This window comes from Lithobates pipiens, unplaced genomic scaffold (assembly GCF_037356315.1).
Source record: "Lithobates pipiens isolate NorthernLeopardFrog02 unplaced genomic scaffold, aLitPip1_a1.2 Scaffold_23, whole genome shotgun sequence".
Taxonomy (NCBI): Eukaryota; Metazoa; Chordata; class Amphibia; order Anura; family Ranidae; genus Lithobates; species Lithobates pipiens.
Window position 1 is genome coordinate 129,065,950 of NW_027507785.1, and position 16,425 is coordinate 129,082,374.

Here is a 16,425-nt window from a genome sequence, read left to right on the forward strand (position 1 = left end):
CATGCCATGTGAGAGAAATAATATACAAGAGTGTACTAAAAATTCCTATAAATGCCTGCCTAATTAGTACACCACACTGCGCTTTAGGAAACCAATATGCAAGATAAAAGAATAAAATGATATACAGATTGTAATTTTTAAAAAAATACTTTAAAAAATACTCCTTTAAAAATATACTCTATTGGCGTAAAATCTCCTTTCTTTAGCTGCTGCTTTAAAACACAGAAATATAAACAATATACAAAAAAATTGTAACTTTTTAAAGAAGTCCACTTTTTCATATATAGCAGCGCATATACACTCTTAAAAGATTTTTTATATATAAAGTGAGTTCATTGAAATTTTGATCCGTGTCCAGGATAGAAGGTGCTTATTTTATCTGTTCACTGTTGTGATTAAACTGTAGCTTCCACCATAAAATTCACCACTTGTGGGGCACACACGATCCCCCTTTGGGGATGCACTCACCGAACAGCAAGATCAAAAACGCCTTTAACCACTTGGGTACCGCGCTATTGCCGAATGACGGCATTAGCGCGGACCTAGATTTCCGGGACTACGTCTATTGATCACCTGATCACCGATCCGTGTAAGGGGTCGATCCCGACCCCTTATCACGTGATCAGCTGTCAGCCAATGACAGCTGATCATGTGATAGAACGGAGCCGGTAATCGGCTATTATTCCTTGGCACTGTGGGTGGCACTGTGGGTGGCACTGTGGGGGGCACTGTGGGCACTATGGGCACAGACGGGGGGCACTTTTACTTTTAGTTATTCTTCAGGATGGCACTGCGGGAGGCAGGTGGGCACTGGCAGGTGGCATGTGGTGCCTTGCATTGCTGGCCGTGATCGGGACTGATGTCCCGATCACGGCCGCCGGTGATCGGCTTTTTTTTTTCTCCTCGCGCTGTCAGCATGAAGAATAACTAAAAGTAAAAGTAAGTGCCCCCCCGTCTGTGCCCATAGTGCCCACAGTGCCCCCCACAGTGCCACCCAATCTGCCTCAAAGGTGCTGCACCCCAGTGCCGCCCATCAGTGCCCAGCAGTGCCGCCCATCAGTGCCCAGCAGTGCCGCCCATCAGTGCCCAGCAGTGCCACCTATCAGAGCCACCTATCAGTGCCCATCAGTCCCATCTATCTGTGGTACCTATCAGTGCCCATCCGTGCCACCCATCCGTGCCACTTATCCGTGCCACCCATCCGTGCCATCTTATCTGTGCCCATCTTTGCCCATCAGTGCCGCCTTATCTGTGCCCATCGGTGCCGCCTTATCTGTGCCTATTAGTGCCGCCTTAACTATGCCTATCAGTGCCCACCAGTGCAGCCTATCAGTGCCCACCAATTCAGCCCATCAGTGCCCACCAATGCAGCCTATCAGTGCCGCCTTATCAGCGCACTTCAATGAAGGAGAAAAATGACCCGTTTGCAAAATTTTATAACAAACTATTAAAACATGATTTTTTTTTTTTGCATCTTTTTTTGTTTGTTTAGCAAAAAATAAAACTCCGAGCTGTAACTAAATACCACCAAAAGAAAGCTCTATTTGTGGGAAAAAAATGATAAAAATTTCATTTGGGTACAGTGTTGTATGCCCGCGCAATTGTCATTCAAAGTGCATCAGCGCTGAAAGCTGAAAATTGGTCTGGGACTGAGGGGGGTTTAAGTGCCCAGTAAGCAAGTGGTTAAACTGCCAATCAACAATGCTTCTTATGGCCACTAGATGTCTCTCTTGTTGGAATCCAGTTTTCTCATATAAAAAAGCAAAGATGCCCAAACATAGTGTGATATTGTTTAACACTATTTATTTAGATAAAACGAACCCAACATATATATGCGTACCAAATAAACAAAGTATTTAAGCATTGAAAAAGTACTGTGCCTTATCCCGTTGGTTCAGCTATGATCGAGGAGGAACGAACGTTTTCGCTGTCTCGTGCCTTACTACCGCTCGCTGAAACGCAGGGATTGAGGCGCACTCGTCACTTCCGGTATAGTTACGTCCTGACGCGTTTCGTCATATCCGATGAAGTCGGATATGACGAAACGCGTCAGTGCATAACTATACCGGAAGTGACGAGTGCGCCTCAATCCCTGCGTTTCAGCGAGCGGTAGTAAGGCACGAGACAGCGAAAACGTTCGTTCCTCCTCGATCATAGCTGAACCAACGGGATAAGGCACAGTACTTTTTCAATGCTTAAATACTTTGTTTATTTGGTACGCATATATATGTTGGGTTCGTTTTATCTAAATAAATAGTGTTAAACAATATCACACTATGTTTGGGCATCTTTGCTTTTTTATATGAGAAAACTGGATTCCAACAAGAGAGACATCTAGTGGCCATAAGAAGCATTGTTGATTGGCAGTTTAAAGGCGTTTTTGATCTTGCTGTTCGGTGAGTGCATCCCCAAAGGGGGATCGTGTGTGCCCCACAAGTGGTGAATTTTATGGTGGAAGCTACAGTTTAATCACAACAGTGAACAGATAAAATAAGCACCTTCTATCCTGGACACGGATCAAAATTTCAATGAACTCACTTTATATATAAAAAATCTTTTAAGAGTGTATATGCGCTGCTATATATGAAAAAGTGGACTTCTTTAAAAAGTTAAAATTTTTTTGTATATTGTTTATATATATATGTGAGAGAAATAACCTATTACATTGAACCTTTTGTGAGAAGAAAAAAAAAAAAAATCTTAATTTTGCAAAGAATTGTGGGAAAAAGATGACAACATCAAAAACCTCACCATGCATCTTAGTAAATACCTTGGAATGTTTACTTTCAAAAAGGGGTCATTTGGGGGGTATTTGTACTTTCCTGACTTGTTCGGGTCGCAAGAAATGAGATAGGCCACCAGTAAATCAGGTGTGATCAGTTTTGTGCGATTCGCACCACAGCTTGTAGACTCTCTAACTTTCACAAAGACCAAATAATATCCACTAATTTGGGTTATTTTTACCAAAGATATGTAGCAGTATAAATTGTGGCCAAAATTTATGAAAAAAAAATAATAATTTGCTAAATTTTATCACAGAAACAAAGAAATATGCGTTTTTTTTTCAAAATTTTCGGTCTTTTTTCATTTATAGCGTAAAAAAATAAAAACCCCAGAGGTGATCAAATACCACCAAAAGAAAGCTCTATTTGTGGGAAAAAAGGACACAAAATTCATTTGGGTACAGTGTTGCATGACTGAGTAATTGTCATTCAAAGTGTGAGAGCACCAAAAGCTGAAAATTGGTCTGGTCAGGAAGGGTGTTTAAGTGCCCAGTAAGCAAGTGGTTAAAGGAGGTGATTATTTCCTATACCCACTGTATACCAAGTGGATGCTAATGATATAGGTATAGTTCAGGTGTCACTAAATGGTGGACCACGATCCAGAAATGGACCGAGTGACAGTTCAGTCCAGGCTGCAGCCGCACCATTCAGCAGCCTGAGCAGGCTCCTCTCTCCGCTGCAGCTGTTAAGAATCACTGCCCTGTAGAGGGCGGGAGGAATGGCAGGGTGGACGTGGACCCCCCAGCATGCACCAGCCCACTGCCGCTGTTGTAGTCACAGCAGAGCGGGTGTGAGAAACGGAAGGGGTACAGGGGCAGCTGTGAGGGGTGAGCTGTGATATGAGTGGCTGTGAGAGAGGGGAACTGTAATACTGGAGTGGTGTGATATAGCAGGGTGAAACTTTGATGTGAGAAGGGGGAGCTGTAATGTAAGCGGGTGGCTGTGATATGAGGGACTGTGATGAGAATGGGGGAGGGGGGAGCGCTGTGATATGAAGGGCTGTGGGGGGCTCTGATGTGAGAGGGAGGGGGCGCTGTAATATGAAGGGTTTGTGATGTGAGGAGGGGGTTGTGATTGCAAGGGGGACTGTGATGTGTGGGAGGGGTCTGGATTTGCAAGGGGGGGCTTTGATGTAAGAAAGGGGAGCTGTGATGTGAGGGGGGGGGTTGCGATATGGGGAAGCTGTGATATGGGGGGCTGTGATGTGAGGCGAGAGCTCTAATATGGGGTGGATGTTGTATGAAAGAGCTGTGATTTCAGTAGGGGGAGAGCTGTGATGTGGGGATCTGGTGTGAAAGGGGGTTGAGATGTAAGGAGGGCTATGATGAAAAAAGGGGGACCGAGAAAAATGAGTTCTGGACCTCTGCAGAAAGAAAATGTTACCGACCAGGCCTCCGTTAATTTTAACTCAGTACCCCTAGTATAGTTGATACTGTATATATAGTATAGGTGTTAGAAGCGGTGGGGAGCAGTTTAAAGATTGGTTAGCTTTATCCTGAAAGTCCCCTTTAATTGTATTTATTTACTTATGCTTCTTGGTTTCCCTGAAGGCACTGATGGTGTAGCCATGGCTTCTCTGGTGCCCCCAGGGAAGACAATGCCATCAGTGCCTTTAGGGAAACCTTGTACCTTATCTGTGGGATTTTGCAGTACTGTTGTACTGCATATGTGCAGGATGGAGCTCATGACATCATGTGGCTCATCTCACGCAGGCAACACATGAGGTTACATTCGTCTGTTTAAAAATAAATAAATAAATAAAAACTTCTGCCGAGATCTTGTCTTCTCTTTGTCACAGGTCTCTGGGTAACACTGAAGCATTCTTACATGTAAGTGAGATAGCAGCTTGCAGGGCTTAAAGTGATTGTAAAGTCATTGTTTTTTTATACTAAAATAAGAAACATGTTACACTTAAGCCCCATACACACTATTGGATTTTATGCTGATTTTTGTCTTCAGATTTACCAAAACCATATAATATGAGGTCAAACCTTAGGAGTTTCAATTTGTATGCAATCAGGCAGGCCCTTACACTACATGGTTTTGGTAAATCTGAAGACAAAAATCAGCAGAAAATCTGATAGTGTGTATGGGGCTTTACCTACTCTGTGAAGGGGTTTTGCGCAGCCCAGATCCTCCTCTTCTCTGGTCCCTGACTGGAGCTCCTGACCCCTCCCTCCTGTTAAGTGACCCAACAGCAAGCAGCTTGCTATGGGGGCACCCAAGCTGAGCTGCAGCTCCGTGTATCCATTCAGACACGGAGCCATGGTTCAGCCCGCCCCTCTCTCTCTCCTGGTTGGCTAACTGAGTTTGATTGACAGCAGAAGGAGCCAATGGTGCCACTACTGTCTCAGCCAATTAGGAGGGAGAGTCCCAGACTGTCAAGGCACTCGCTGGATAGCGATGGGCTCAGGTAAGTGTTACGGTGGCTGCAGCCCACGGAAGGCTTTTATCCTAATGCATACAATTCTATAATATAAAAAAAACCTTCTGACTTTACAACCACTTTAATCACAAAGCCAGGAAAAGACAGAACCAGGAGAAAAATTTAACTAAATCGAAGAGATTCAGAGCGGGCTGTACCTTTTTATCTCCTGGCTATCAAAAAATACCTGTTTCTCTTTCGTTCATTGACAGACACAGCACCTTTTAATCTTGACCTTAGGGTAGAGCTTGCATTTATATACCAATTCACAAGCCTTATCTTAATCATCTCTCCTACATGTGATTGGTCGCTAAGATCTACGTCAATGTAACTATCCATAAATCTGACACCTGTTCTTCAACCAGATAAACTTAATTACTCCCAGAATTCCTATATGTTCATTAAAATGATTTATAACCGCTTTGTCCAATTAAAGACACCAGTGTAGAGACAGTCTGACACCCAGCTGTGTTATCAAACCCTCCTTATCTTTATAAGATTTAACTAAGTTCAAGAATTACAGATTTACGACCTTGAGAGAATGAACTTTCAATAACCCCACCAGATGTGTTTTGTTTTTCACTATACAATCCTGTGTGTATACACAAACCAATTACTTATTCAATATCATTATTATTATACATACATACACATGAATATACTTTGCATTCAATGTATTTTAACAGTTTAAATGAGGGCTCAAGGAGACCTTTGTTTGACCCTGTCAAACTAAATTGAATGTTCTTTACATAACTTTCCCGTATTCCACCTAATTTATTTTAAAGACCTGTTTTTCTTATCTTTGACGGTGCTTATCTTATCTCTTATTATTTATATGCTGTCAAGTGTTTTCTTTTCTAATTAGCTCTTACTTAAAAACTAAAACAATGAACTTTCACCCAGTAAACTATCTTATAGAAAGTATGAGAAAGAAGCAGAGAGGCCATCTAAAGTTCAACATTTAAAATGAAATCTCTCTAAATCTATGGAAAACAAAGTATACATAATTAAAGAATAATAATTGTTGCTTTACATATTGAATAATAATATTGATAAGACCACTACTATATAATAACAATAATAATATGAATAACGTAAAATATATATTGGATAATATGAAATTCTACAACAGACTCCTCAGAGGCGGAAGTCTTTCTCCCTTTGGACAAGCTGCAGACTCTTCAAGTTGCGGTGAAGTTGTTGTTGTCCCACAGGTGGTCGTCGCTGCGTTTTTGCATGCGAGTCCTGGGTCTCATGGTAGCCACTTTTGAGGCGGTACTGTATGCTCAATTTCATTCTCGAGTCTTGCAGAAAGAGATCCTGTCCAAATGGGACAAATCTCCGTTATCCCTGGATTGTCAAATTCAGGTGAGCCAGCTAGTCAGGGAGTCTCTTCTCTGATGGCTGAGGTCTCCGACCAGTCTGGGAAGTCGTTCCTTCCTCTTCATTGGACGGTTATCACAACGGATGCCAGCCTGACCGGTTGAGGGGTGTTTGGGGCGTACAGCCAGCCCAGGGTCGCTGGATGCAAGAAGAATCCCGCCTGCCGATCAATGTCCTGGAGCTTCGGGCGATCAGCCGGTGCCTCTCCACATGGTCACAGTGGCTGCAGGGGCATGCGGTCAGGCTCCAGTCGGACAAGGCCACGGCGGTGGCATATGTCAACCATGAAGGAGGAACAAGGAACAAGTTCAGCTGCAGCACTAGAGGTGGTTCACATCAGTGTGTGTCGGCTCTGTCGGCCGTATACATTCCGGGCATAGAAAACTGGCAGGCGGACTACCTAAGTCATCAGATGCTGGACCAGGGGGAATAGTCGCTGCATCTGGATGTATTTAGGCTCCTTTGCCTAAGGTGGGGCACACCAGATGTAGATCTCTTGGCTTCTCGATTCACCCGGAAGGTACAGAGGTTCGTGGCCAGGTCAAAAGATCCCTGGGCGGACGCGGCAGATACGTTGGTGGCTCCATGGGGGCATTATCGGCTGATTTATACCTCCCCCCCCCCCCCAAACTTCGACCACGTCTGCTATGCAGAGTGGAGGCCAAGGGGATTTCAGTAATTCTGATTGCCCCAGATTGGCCTTGGCATCCTTGGTACGCCGACATAGTAAGAATGGTGGCGGACCTTCCTTGGTAGCTGCCGATGTGAGAGGACCTTCTGTCGCAAGGTCCAATACTTCATCCTGCTTTACCGTCACTGGCTGTAATGGCATGGCTGTTGAAAGCCAGGTGCTAAGGGATAAAGGTCTGTCGGATTTGGTAATATCCACTATGTCGAGGGCACAGAAGTCATCTTCTCGGAATATTTATCATCGTACGTGGAAGGCCAACATCTCCATGTGTGAGGAGATGGGGTGGCATCCACGTACATATTCAGTTTCCAGGATCCTGCTGTTTTTGCAGGGAGGAGTGGATCAGAAACTTGCATTAAGCCCCATTAAGGGGCAGGTATCGGCTTTGGCTGTCTCTTTTCAGGGACCTTTGGCGACTCATTCATTGGTGAGTATTGTTAGGTGTGACCTCAACAAGTCACCTATTTGTCAGGTTATGTTACCGTTTCCCAATTGTTAGTTAGAGTTCTTATCCAAGCAAAGAGACACGGAGATATTATTCAGTATTTCTGCTCAGAAGTCCGTCGTTAACTCTGACTGTCTCTGACTGACTCTGGCTCTGAGGCTTCTTTATTACATCTTTTATAGACAGAAAAGGGCAAACATCAGCAAATGTAAAAAAAAAAACATTTTCAAAGAAAAGACAATTCTCCGGGTGTTATCAGCTGATAAGACAATCTTCTGGGCGTAGACTGCTTTTTAGGGCTGATGCGGCCTCTTCTTGATGAGTACGTGACTAAAGATGACTAGTCCTTATTTTAAAGAGAAGGATAGAAAAATATATGTATTTAGTAAAACATAAGGTCAACCATTTTGTTTTGACACCCCTTAATCCTTACATTTCCCCCTTTGACATCACCCCTCCCTCTTGCCCTGGGTCCACCTGAACAAGTTCTAGTCAGCCTATATCCAGAGTACTCTCCCTGACCGCGAGTTGTCAGAGGGGTATACACCCATCCCCCTGGACAGTACCAACATCTAAAATTCAGGAAGAGTGGCTTTTCTGACAGATGGGTGATGTCAAGAAACTAAATCTACCTATCTTCACAAAAGTTCCATCTTTTCCACATCATTTACCTTGGCTTTCTTGCAAAAGCACATAAACAACTTAAAGCATGCATAAAAGAAAAATACGAATAAGAGCACCACTATAATCGTCATTGCTGCCTTCTTAACCCAAGAGAATAACCCTGAGAAACTAAAAGTTTCACCAAACGGATCCCAGTCGCGACCAATATTTCGGGCCTTCTCTTGTAAATTCTTTACTTCCGTACGGTGTTGTGCAATGATGTCATAATAGTCAGGTACCTCAATGCTGGTGTTATGTATCCAAGTACAGCACTCATAGTCCTCAGTAGTTTCACAGAGTCCTGTCAGTGCTGCACTCATACTTTCAATTGCTAATTCATGTAATTCTAATTGTTGTCTGATGGCTCTGGTCTCCAGATTTAACTTAGTAATATCATCAGAGTTTTTCTCCAAAACATCATTAATAATTCCTGTATAGTTATTTAGTCTTTTCATTAAGTCTATACCCCATCCTGTCCAGGACGGGAACCAAGCCCATGCCATGTCCTTCTTCAGGAATATTTCTCTTTTACTACGATACCTGAGGGGATATCTAGGGTGCATGCTAGCTTCTAATAGGTGATCACCTCGTTCATCACCTACTACTCCCATTACTGGTACTAAACTTGCGAGGTAGCACCATCCCTGAGCTCTTCTAGGTATCCAAGTATAACATTTATCCTCACAACAGATGTATATATTGTTTCCCAGTGCTACTGATCTTGAACTGATATCATTTCTATAACGAGAGGTGTATCCATAGAGGGATAAGTTGGATACTAACCACCTAACATTATTATCCACAATGTTAGTGAGGAAGTCAGATAATGTCTGGTGTGTGCTGGAATTACTGGGATAGAAGCTTCCATTTAATACGACAATGGACAAATTAAACTTGCTGTCTTGGCATTCTCCATTTCCTCCCGTTGTGTTCCCTAAGTTGAAACACCAATCAGGGGAAAAGGCGAGACCATTTGACTTAAACATTACTGTCTCATTGGTATTTGTTCTAATTATGTTAATGCTACTGTTAGCAAGATCAGTATAGTTTATAGGAACTGCCATCAGTGGTATACTTGCTGTGCTGGGGTGTAATTTGCTACAAATCCAACATTTCTCATATCCTGACTTCTGGGCATAAGCATATTTAAACTTCAGTAATAACATTTTTTTAGAAAATCCTTCACCCTTGTGTATTTTATTCTGTGAGGTAACCAAACTATTAGCCAGAATTACTGAAACAATAAAAAGATACATGTTGTCATTTGCCAACTGGCTCCTTTTTACAATGAGAAGCGTGGATCCAGGTAGGTTTCCCTTCCAATTTCACTGAGGTTGCTGTAATCAATAGCACCTGGAAAGGACCTTCAAACCTTGGTTCCAGTGTCTTTCTGGTATGTTTCTTTACATACACATAGTCTCCTGGTTGTAGATCGTGTGTACCTGTGACAGAATTAGGGTCTGGAAGAGAAGAATACACACTCTTGTGGATTTTAGTCAGACGCTGTTGCAACTGTATTACATACGTAGTTAAACTATCACATTGTAATTGCATACTTTGAGGAAAATATAAACCTAATCTAGGTGCACTTCCAAACAGTATTTCATATGGGGATAACCCTGTTTTTCCTGTTGGGGTGTACCTAATAGAGAACAAAGCTAAGGGTAGGCACTCAGGCCATGGTTTATTTAACTCTTGCATAGCTTTTTGTATTTTCAGCTTGATTGTACCATTTACTCTTTCTACTGATCCTGAACTCTGTGGGTGGTAAGGAGTATGAAAACTTTGTTGAACCCCTAACATTGCCATCACATTTTGCATTATTTCTCCCGTGAAATGTGTCCCCCTATCTGATTCTATTGTTTCTGGGAGACCAAACCTAGGTATCAGCTCAGTAATCAGTTTCTTGGCGGTGGCTTTTGCCGTAGCTGATTTCACAGGATAACTTTCGGACCAGCCTGAAAAATAGGCAGATGCACACGAGAACAAATTCAAAGGGGCCGCTCTTAGGCATTTGTATGTAGTCAATCTGCAGTCTCTGAAAGGGATATTGGGGGGTAGGAGCAAAGTGCATTGTAGACGCAGCTGCCTTGCCATTGATATGTGTTTTGGTTGGACCTGTGACAAGATGGCGTGTATGTCATGTGTGGTATGTACCACTACAGGATTGTCTAAGACAATTTCTGAGGATTTGTCAATGATAATTGACACTGCTGCAACTGCTCGTACACAGGACGGTGATCCTCTAGAGACAGGATCGAGAGCCGCCGAGAAGTATGCTACCGGCCTTTGTTTGATGTGTTGTTGTGTCAACACCCCTGTTGCGTGTCCCGTGATTTCAGCAATGTACAAATGAAATGTTTTGGTATAATCAGGGATCCCGATCGCAGGTGCCAAAATTAGTAACCTTTTTAAGGTGCTAAAAGATTCATGACCTGCTTCTGTGAGTACATAGGGTACTATTTTCAAGCAATCATATAATGGCTGCATCAGAGAACTGGCATGTGGTATCCATTGTCTACAATATGATACCATTCCCAGAAACATACGAAGTTGCTTAAAGTTGCGTGGGATATTCATTTGTCTTATGGCCTGGACTCGGTCTTCAGTGAGATGTCGAGTACCCTGGGATATACAGTGGCCCAAAAAGACAACCTTTTTCTGGCATACCTGTAACTTAGTTCTATTCACCTTGCACCCTTTTTCAGCCAGGAATTGTAACAGTGATAGAGTGGCTTTTAAACAAGTATCGTTATCCGGACAACATAACAATAGGTCATCTACATATTGCAACAATACACAAGTGTCAGGCGGTAGCCATTCCCCCTATTTTTACTTTTTAAGGTTTAGTCAGTGGGGCATCAGTCAAAAGACCGTCATAACCACTTATGGGTATGGTGTCACGGGATGTCATGTGTGGAGGGACTACTGAATCAGACAACAGACTGCGTGACGCTCCTGTGTCAACCAAACAAGGAATATGTTTACCTTCCACCTTCATCAACATGTGGAGCATTTTGTTCTCTGATTCAGCTAGGACTGGGGCAAGTCATGCGGTCGGATCGTCCCTATCATTGGTACGCCTCTGTCTGTAGTCCCTCGTGTCTCTGTCCGTGTTTCCTTCCTGTTCGTCTTTTATCCTTTTCCTACAGTCTCTTTTTATATGTCCCACCTTGTTGCAGTAATAACAGGTAAGAGGTTTACGGGAGGAATTCCCTCCTTCATTGACCCGGGCAACAGTGTTAACTCCCGGTGTCCTTCTGGGTTTAGTTTCTGCTAAATCAGCCTCTATGCCTTGTGCTTTCTGCAACAATGTTCCTCTGTCCCGTATGGCTCTCCATTCGGGAGTACATGCTTTCAGTTTGTCACCTATTTGGGGTACTAGTCCTTCCATAAACTGTCGATTGAAAGCCCTAATGGTGACGGGTAAGGCTAAATCTAGACCTTCGTCAGCCATCATGCTTTCCATGTTGAGGTAAAATTCTGTAACAGTCTGACCTGGGGCCTGTTTTATGGGCGCTGTCGAACCCCTTTCCTGCTGTTTCCCTTGGCAAAATTCTCGTAACTGAGCAATAAACAGGGGTCTAGAGTCTATATGACGAGGATGTACTCCTGGTGGATCTGCCGCTGGATCCCCTTGTGGTCTATGTGGAGCAATTTCATTCATAAATTGATTAAACATCGTTAGTGTCATTTTATGTCTACATATATCTTCCCCATCTTGCCAAGTTGCTTCATGTGTGTCTAGTAATTGTGTCACGAATCTACAGAATGCGGCAGGTTTTGCTACGGGATCAGGAGCATTCTGTATTAATGCCATAAGAGTGTCAGCCGACCAAGGTGTCCATGTCCTCAGAACGACTTGTCGGGTCACTGTAGGTGGCTGTCCTGCTTGACCCGCATTTGGATTATTTACTTGTATTACCCTAGTCCGACTATGGACTGGAGCTACGGGCTCTGGTCTTTGAGCGCCGCAATGCACACATTCCTGTGCCCAATCTGGGTTCTGGGTACCGCATACTCGGCATACCCATCCTCTTCCTCTTAAGGAAGGATAAAGTTTTGGTCTTTCATTACCTGGTGTGGTAGTTTTATAAGGAGGTGGAGTACCTCCCGTATTAACCCTATCGCCCGGAGCAGAAGGAAGACTTTTGTGTCGGACCTTCATATCCCATCCACCCTTTTCCTGACAATACTCCCATCCCTCCTCTTTAGCCCTGTTGGAAACCTTAATTAAACATTGTATTTGTGATACCCATCTGTTCTGCAATATCTCTCCCTGTCTGTCTTTCTTTATTTCTTCCCAACCTTCTACACTTAATCCATTTTCTCCATCCATCCCCAATTTCTTGAGAATCCTATTTGTGCCCTGTGCCTTATCCTTCCCATACAACATTGTAATTATGTCTTTAACAGCATAACATTTCTGAGATTCCTCCTGGGGTTTACCATGTGTCTGGCCCATTTTGACAGTCCTGCCTAGGTGGCGTTTGGATCACTTACTAAGTGTCTCGTTGCCTTCTCCTCCTAGGGTGCCAAAATACTAAAAACCTCTCCTAGATGAGATTTCTGAAATCGAATTACCTTATATGCTAGCCAACTGACAAATATTATGACCAGACTGACGGCTACAACATATACAAGCATTCCCTTTTGGTGGCCAAACACATATGGCTAGGTCTCCGGGCTTTGTGGAGACCTTATTTCCTTCCCATTACCATGGAATCTCTCAGCATTCGTTTCTTATTCCTGCTTTATTGAGGCAGTCAGGACTTATACTTTCAACCCGTTTTTAGGCTCATGAATCAAAAAGCGTATATCAAACTTAAGTGTCGGACCCCCAAAGTACTCTTACGAGTTAAGGGCGCATTCCGTTACCCATTGGGATGATATATGTTTCAATTCACACCATACAAACAGGGCTTATCTCATTCACAACAGACAGATGACAAGTAGACAGACAAGAAACAACGGTAACATAAGCCAAAATATTAAGTTCAAGACCCGCTTACTACAGAGGTTGGTGTTTACCTGAAGAACAATTCAGACAGATCAGGTGGGCACAGATCTAAGAAGCACAGAGTTTATAAGAAAATAAAGCTTTTCTTACCTGCGCAGGATTTGTCTGTGGTTCTTTGATGTGCCCGACCATTTCGTTCCGTCCTTATGTTCGTTCGCCTCTTGTAGTTTCTTCAGCGAGTCCGTGTTCGCGGCGCCAGAAATGTTAGGTGTGACCTCAACAAGTCACCTATTTGTCAGGTTATGTTACCGTTTCCCAATTGTTAGTTAGAGTTCTTATCCAAGCAAAGAGACACGGAGATATTATTCAGTATTTCTGCTCAGAAGTCCGTCGTTAACTCTGACTGTCTCTGACTGACTCTGGCTCTGAGGCTTCTTTATTACATCTTTTATAGACAGAAAAGGGCAAACATCAGCAAATGTAAAAAAAACAACATTTTCAAAGAAAAGACAATTCTCCGGGTGTTATCAGCTGATAAGACAATCTTCTGGGCGTAGACTGCTTTTTAGGGCTGATGCGGCCTCTTCTTGATGAGTACGTGACTAAAGATGACTAGTCCTTATTTTAAAGAGAAGGATAGAAAAATATATGTATTTAGTAAAACATAAGGTCAACCATTTTGTTTTGACACCCCTTAATCCTTACAGTATGTTTTTTCAGGGGGTTGGACATGTGGCCCCTCTGGTCTGACCACCTCTGCCTCCAAGGGATTTGAATCTGGTGCACTCGGTGCTTCAGAAACCACTGTTTGAAAACATTAGGGAGGTTCCCTTATTGACTCTTTCTCAGAAAGTAGTCTTTCTAGTGGCTATTACATCTGCCAGGAGGGTTTCTGAGTTGGCGGCCTTGTCATGCAAGTCTCCTTACTTGGTCCTCCACAAGGATAAGGCGGTGCTGCGTCCAAAGGTTGTTGCGGACCTTTTCCAAAGGTTGTCGCGGCTTTTCATCTAAATGAGGACATTGTACTTCCGTCCTTATGTCCTCGGCCGTCACATCCCAAAGAGGTTGCTTTGCATTCCTTGGACATGGTCCAGGCTCTGTGGGTGTATCTGTCTGCTACGGGTCCTTTCCGAAGGTCGGACTCGCTGTTTGTGTCATGGCTGGTCCAAAGAAGGGCCTGGTGGTCTCATCGGCCACCATTTCTCGGTGGTTCAGACAGATCGTGGTTTATGCCTTAAGGGGGTGGGCGCCCCCCCCCCCCCTTTCCTGTCACGGCACATTCAGACCAGGGCAATTGGTGCCTCCTGGGCTTTCCATCATCAATCATCCGTTTCCCAGGTGTGTAAGGCGGAGACCTGGTCGTCCACTGATGTGAGCGCATCTTCGGATGCTTGCTTCGGCCGCTAGGTTTTGCAGTCGGCCCTTTTAAAGTTGCAAATCCACGGTTGAGGAGTTCTGGTTATGGGTTGAGGTTATTTTTAAAGGTGCTGTGTCTGTCAATGAATAAAAGAGAAAATAGGATTTTTGTCATCACCGTAAAATCCTTTTCTCTGAAGCTCATTGACGGACACAGCACCCACCCCTCCTATTTATGTTTGTACTGCTTTTTGACGAACTGAGCTGCTGGAAGCAGGGTGAGGGGTTATAACCAGTAGGACCGCCCCCTGGGCGGTACTGTTCAGTTTTTCTTTTTTTACATGCTTTGCCTAGTCCTCTCCTGAAGGTGGCAATATAACCCTAAGGTCAAGATTAAAGGTGTTGTGTCTGTCAATGAACATCAGAGAAAAGGATTTTACTGTGAGTACAAAAATCCTATTTTTTTTTTTTTACGCTGCACAAGGCATAAATTGTATGAATATTAATTTCTCTTATGTCATCTGCGAATGATTGGATAATTGAACTTGGATCTGCTTTTTATAAGGAGGAAACATAAGAACTGACAGTCAAAGGAAAAACCTGCAAAATATTGTTATTCTTAAAAGTTAGTATTTTACATATTAATAGATACGTATTCGTTTTCTATAAAATATCTGGAAAAGTTTCTCTTTACTAAAAGCCATTTAATAAAAATTTTATTTTTTTCAGATTTCTGATTGAGAGAAGATGGCTGGGCAGGATGGTGTTGCACCTGCAGAAAAGCAAATGAAAAAAAATGTAGGACGTGCTAAAATAAAGCGGAAACAAAAAAACAGTGGTAAGAGTGTTGGCTAAGAAAGTAGTTATTTATTAATATGTAAAAAAAATAATTTGAACTCGCTAGCACCTAATTTAGGGCCCATTCACACTTGATATTTTCAGCTCGGAAAACGCTCATCTCAAAAGTTCCAAAACGCCCAATAAGCAAAATCCCATTCATTTAAATGGCCCTTGTTCACATCTGAGCGTTGAAGTGCTGAGCTGTCACCTGAAGCAAAACGCCTGAAGCTCAAAAGTATGTGAGCTTCTTTACAGGCGGTTTTCTGCTTTTTACATTGGTGACCTTTTGAAAATCGTGGCAAAAAGTGCAAGACTTTCCGCCTGAAAACTATACGCTCAGGTGTGAATGCCGCCTTAAGGTTAGACATTTTTCTGCTGACTCCTCTTTAGGTTGCTCCATACAGTGAAATGCGCTTTTTCGTAGTTTTTATTTTTTTATTTTTATTTTTTTATAGGTTTAAAACACTGCTAGGTGTTGGCCAAGGCTTATACTGATCACTAACTTACACTATAATCTGATTTGTAGACGGATATAAAATATCTGTCCATGATTTTTTATTTATTTTTTCATATGAAAACTGGTCCAAAATAGTAGAAAGAAGCTGTATTATTTCATGCTATACGATCCACCACCAGACATACATGAGGATACCACATACTGTACGTGTGCATTACTTGTTTCTAGGGCTTTTTTTCAGCAACAATGTGGGGAAACGCAGTTCCGGCACCACCAGAACTGAATGTATGTAATGCCAAGGGATGCTGGGGTGTGGAGGGTCTATTGATGCTGGCTGCTGGGGGATCTATTGTTGTTGGAGGGGATCTATTTTTCCGAAGGAAGGGGGTTTGTTGTTGCTGGGGAGTTCTTCTGTTGGTGGG

The 16,425-nt window shown here is 43.0% G+C and overlaps 1 protein-coding gene and 1 long non-coding RNA gene across 16 annotated transcripts in view; one reads left to right on the top strand and one right to left on the bottom strand.

Annotated features, from left to right (window-relative positions):
• Positions 1-16,425, top strand: part of LOC143927896 (putative endonuclease 4) — a 200,762-nt gene that overhangs the window by 17,210 nt on the left and 167,127 nt on the right. For 14 of the 15 annotated variants that reach the window (XM_077452353.1, XM_077452357.1, XM_077452356.1 and 11 more), the window contains exon 2: positions 15,436-15,544. The exons of the other annotated variant lie outside the window; for it this stretch is intronic. In XM_077452353.1, the coding sequence (XP_077308479.1) occupies positions 15,454-15,544 (91 nt within the window). In that variant the 5' untranslated portion in view covers positions 15,436-15,453. The remainder of the gene's footprint in view (positions 1-15,435; positions 15,545-16,425) is intronic. 15 annotated transcript variants of the gene reach the window in all.
• LOC143927895 (uncharacterized) lies at positions 7,818-14,044 on the bottom strand. Its single transcript, XR_013262338.1, has 2 exons — positions 13,501-14,044; positions 7,818-8,073 (listed from the first exon to the last, which is right to left on the bottom strand). It is a non-coding gene; the product is annotated as an uncharacterized LOC143927895 (long non-coding RNA).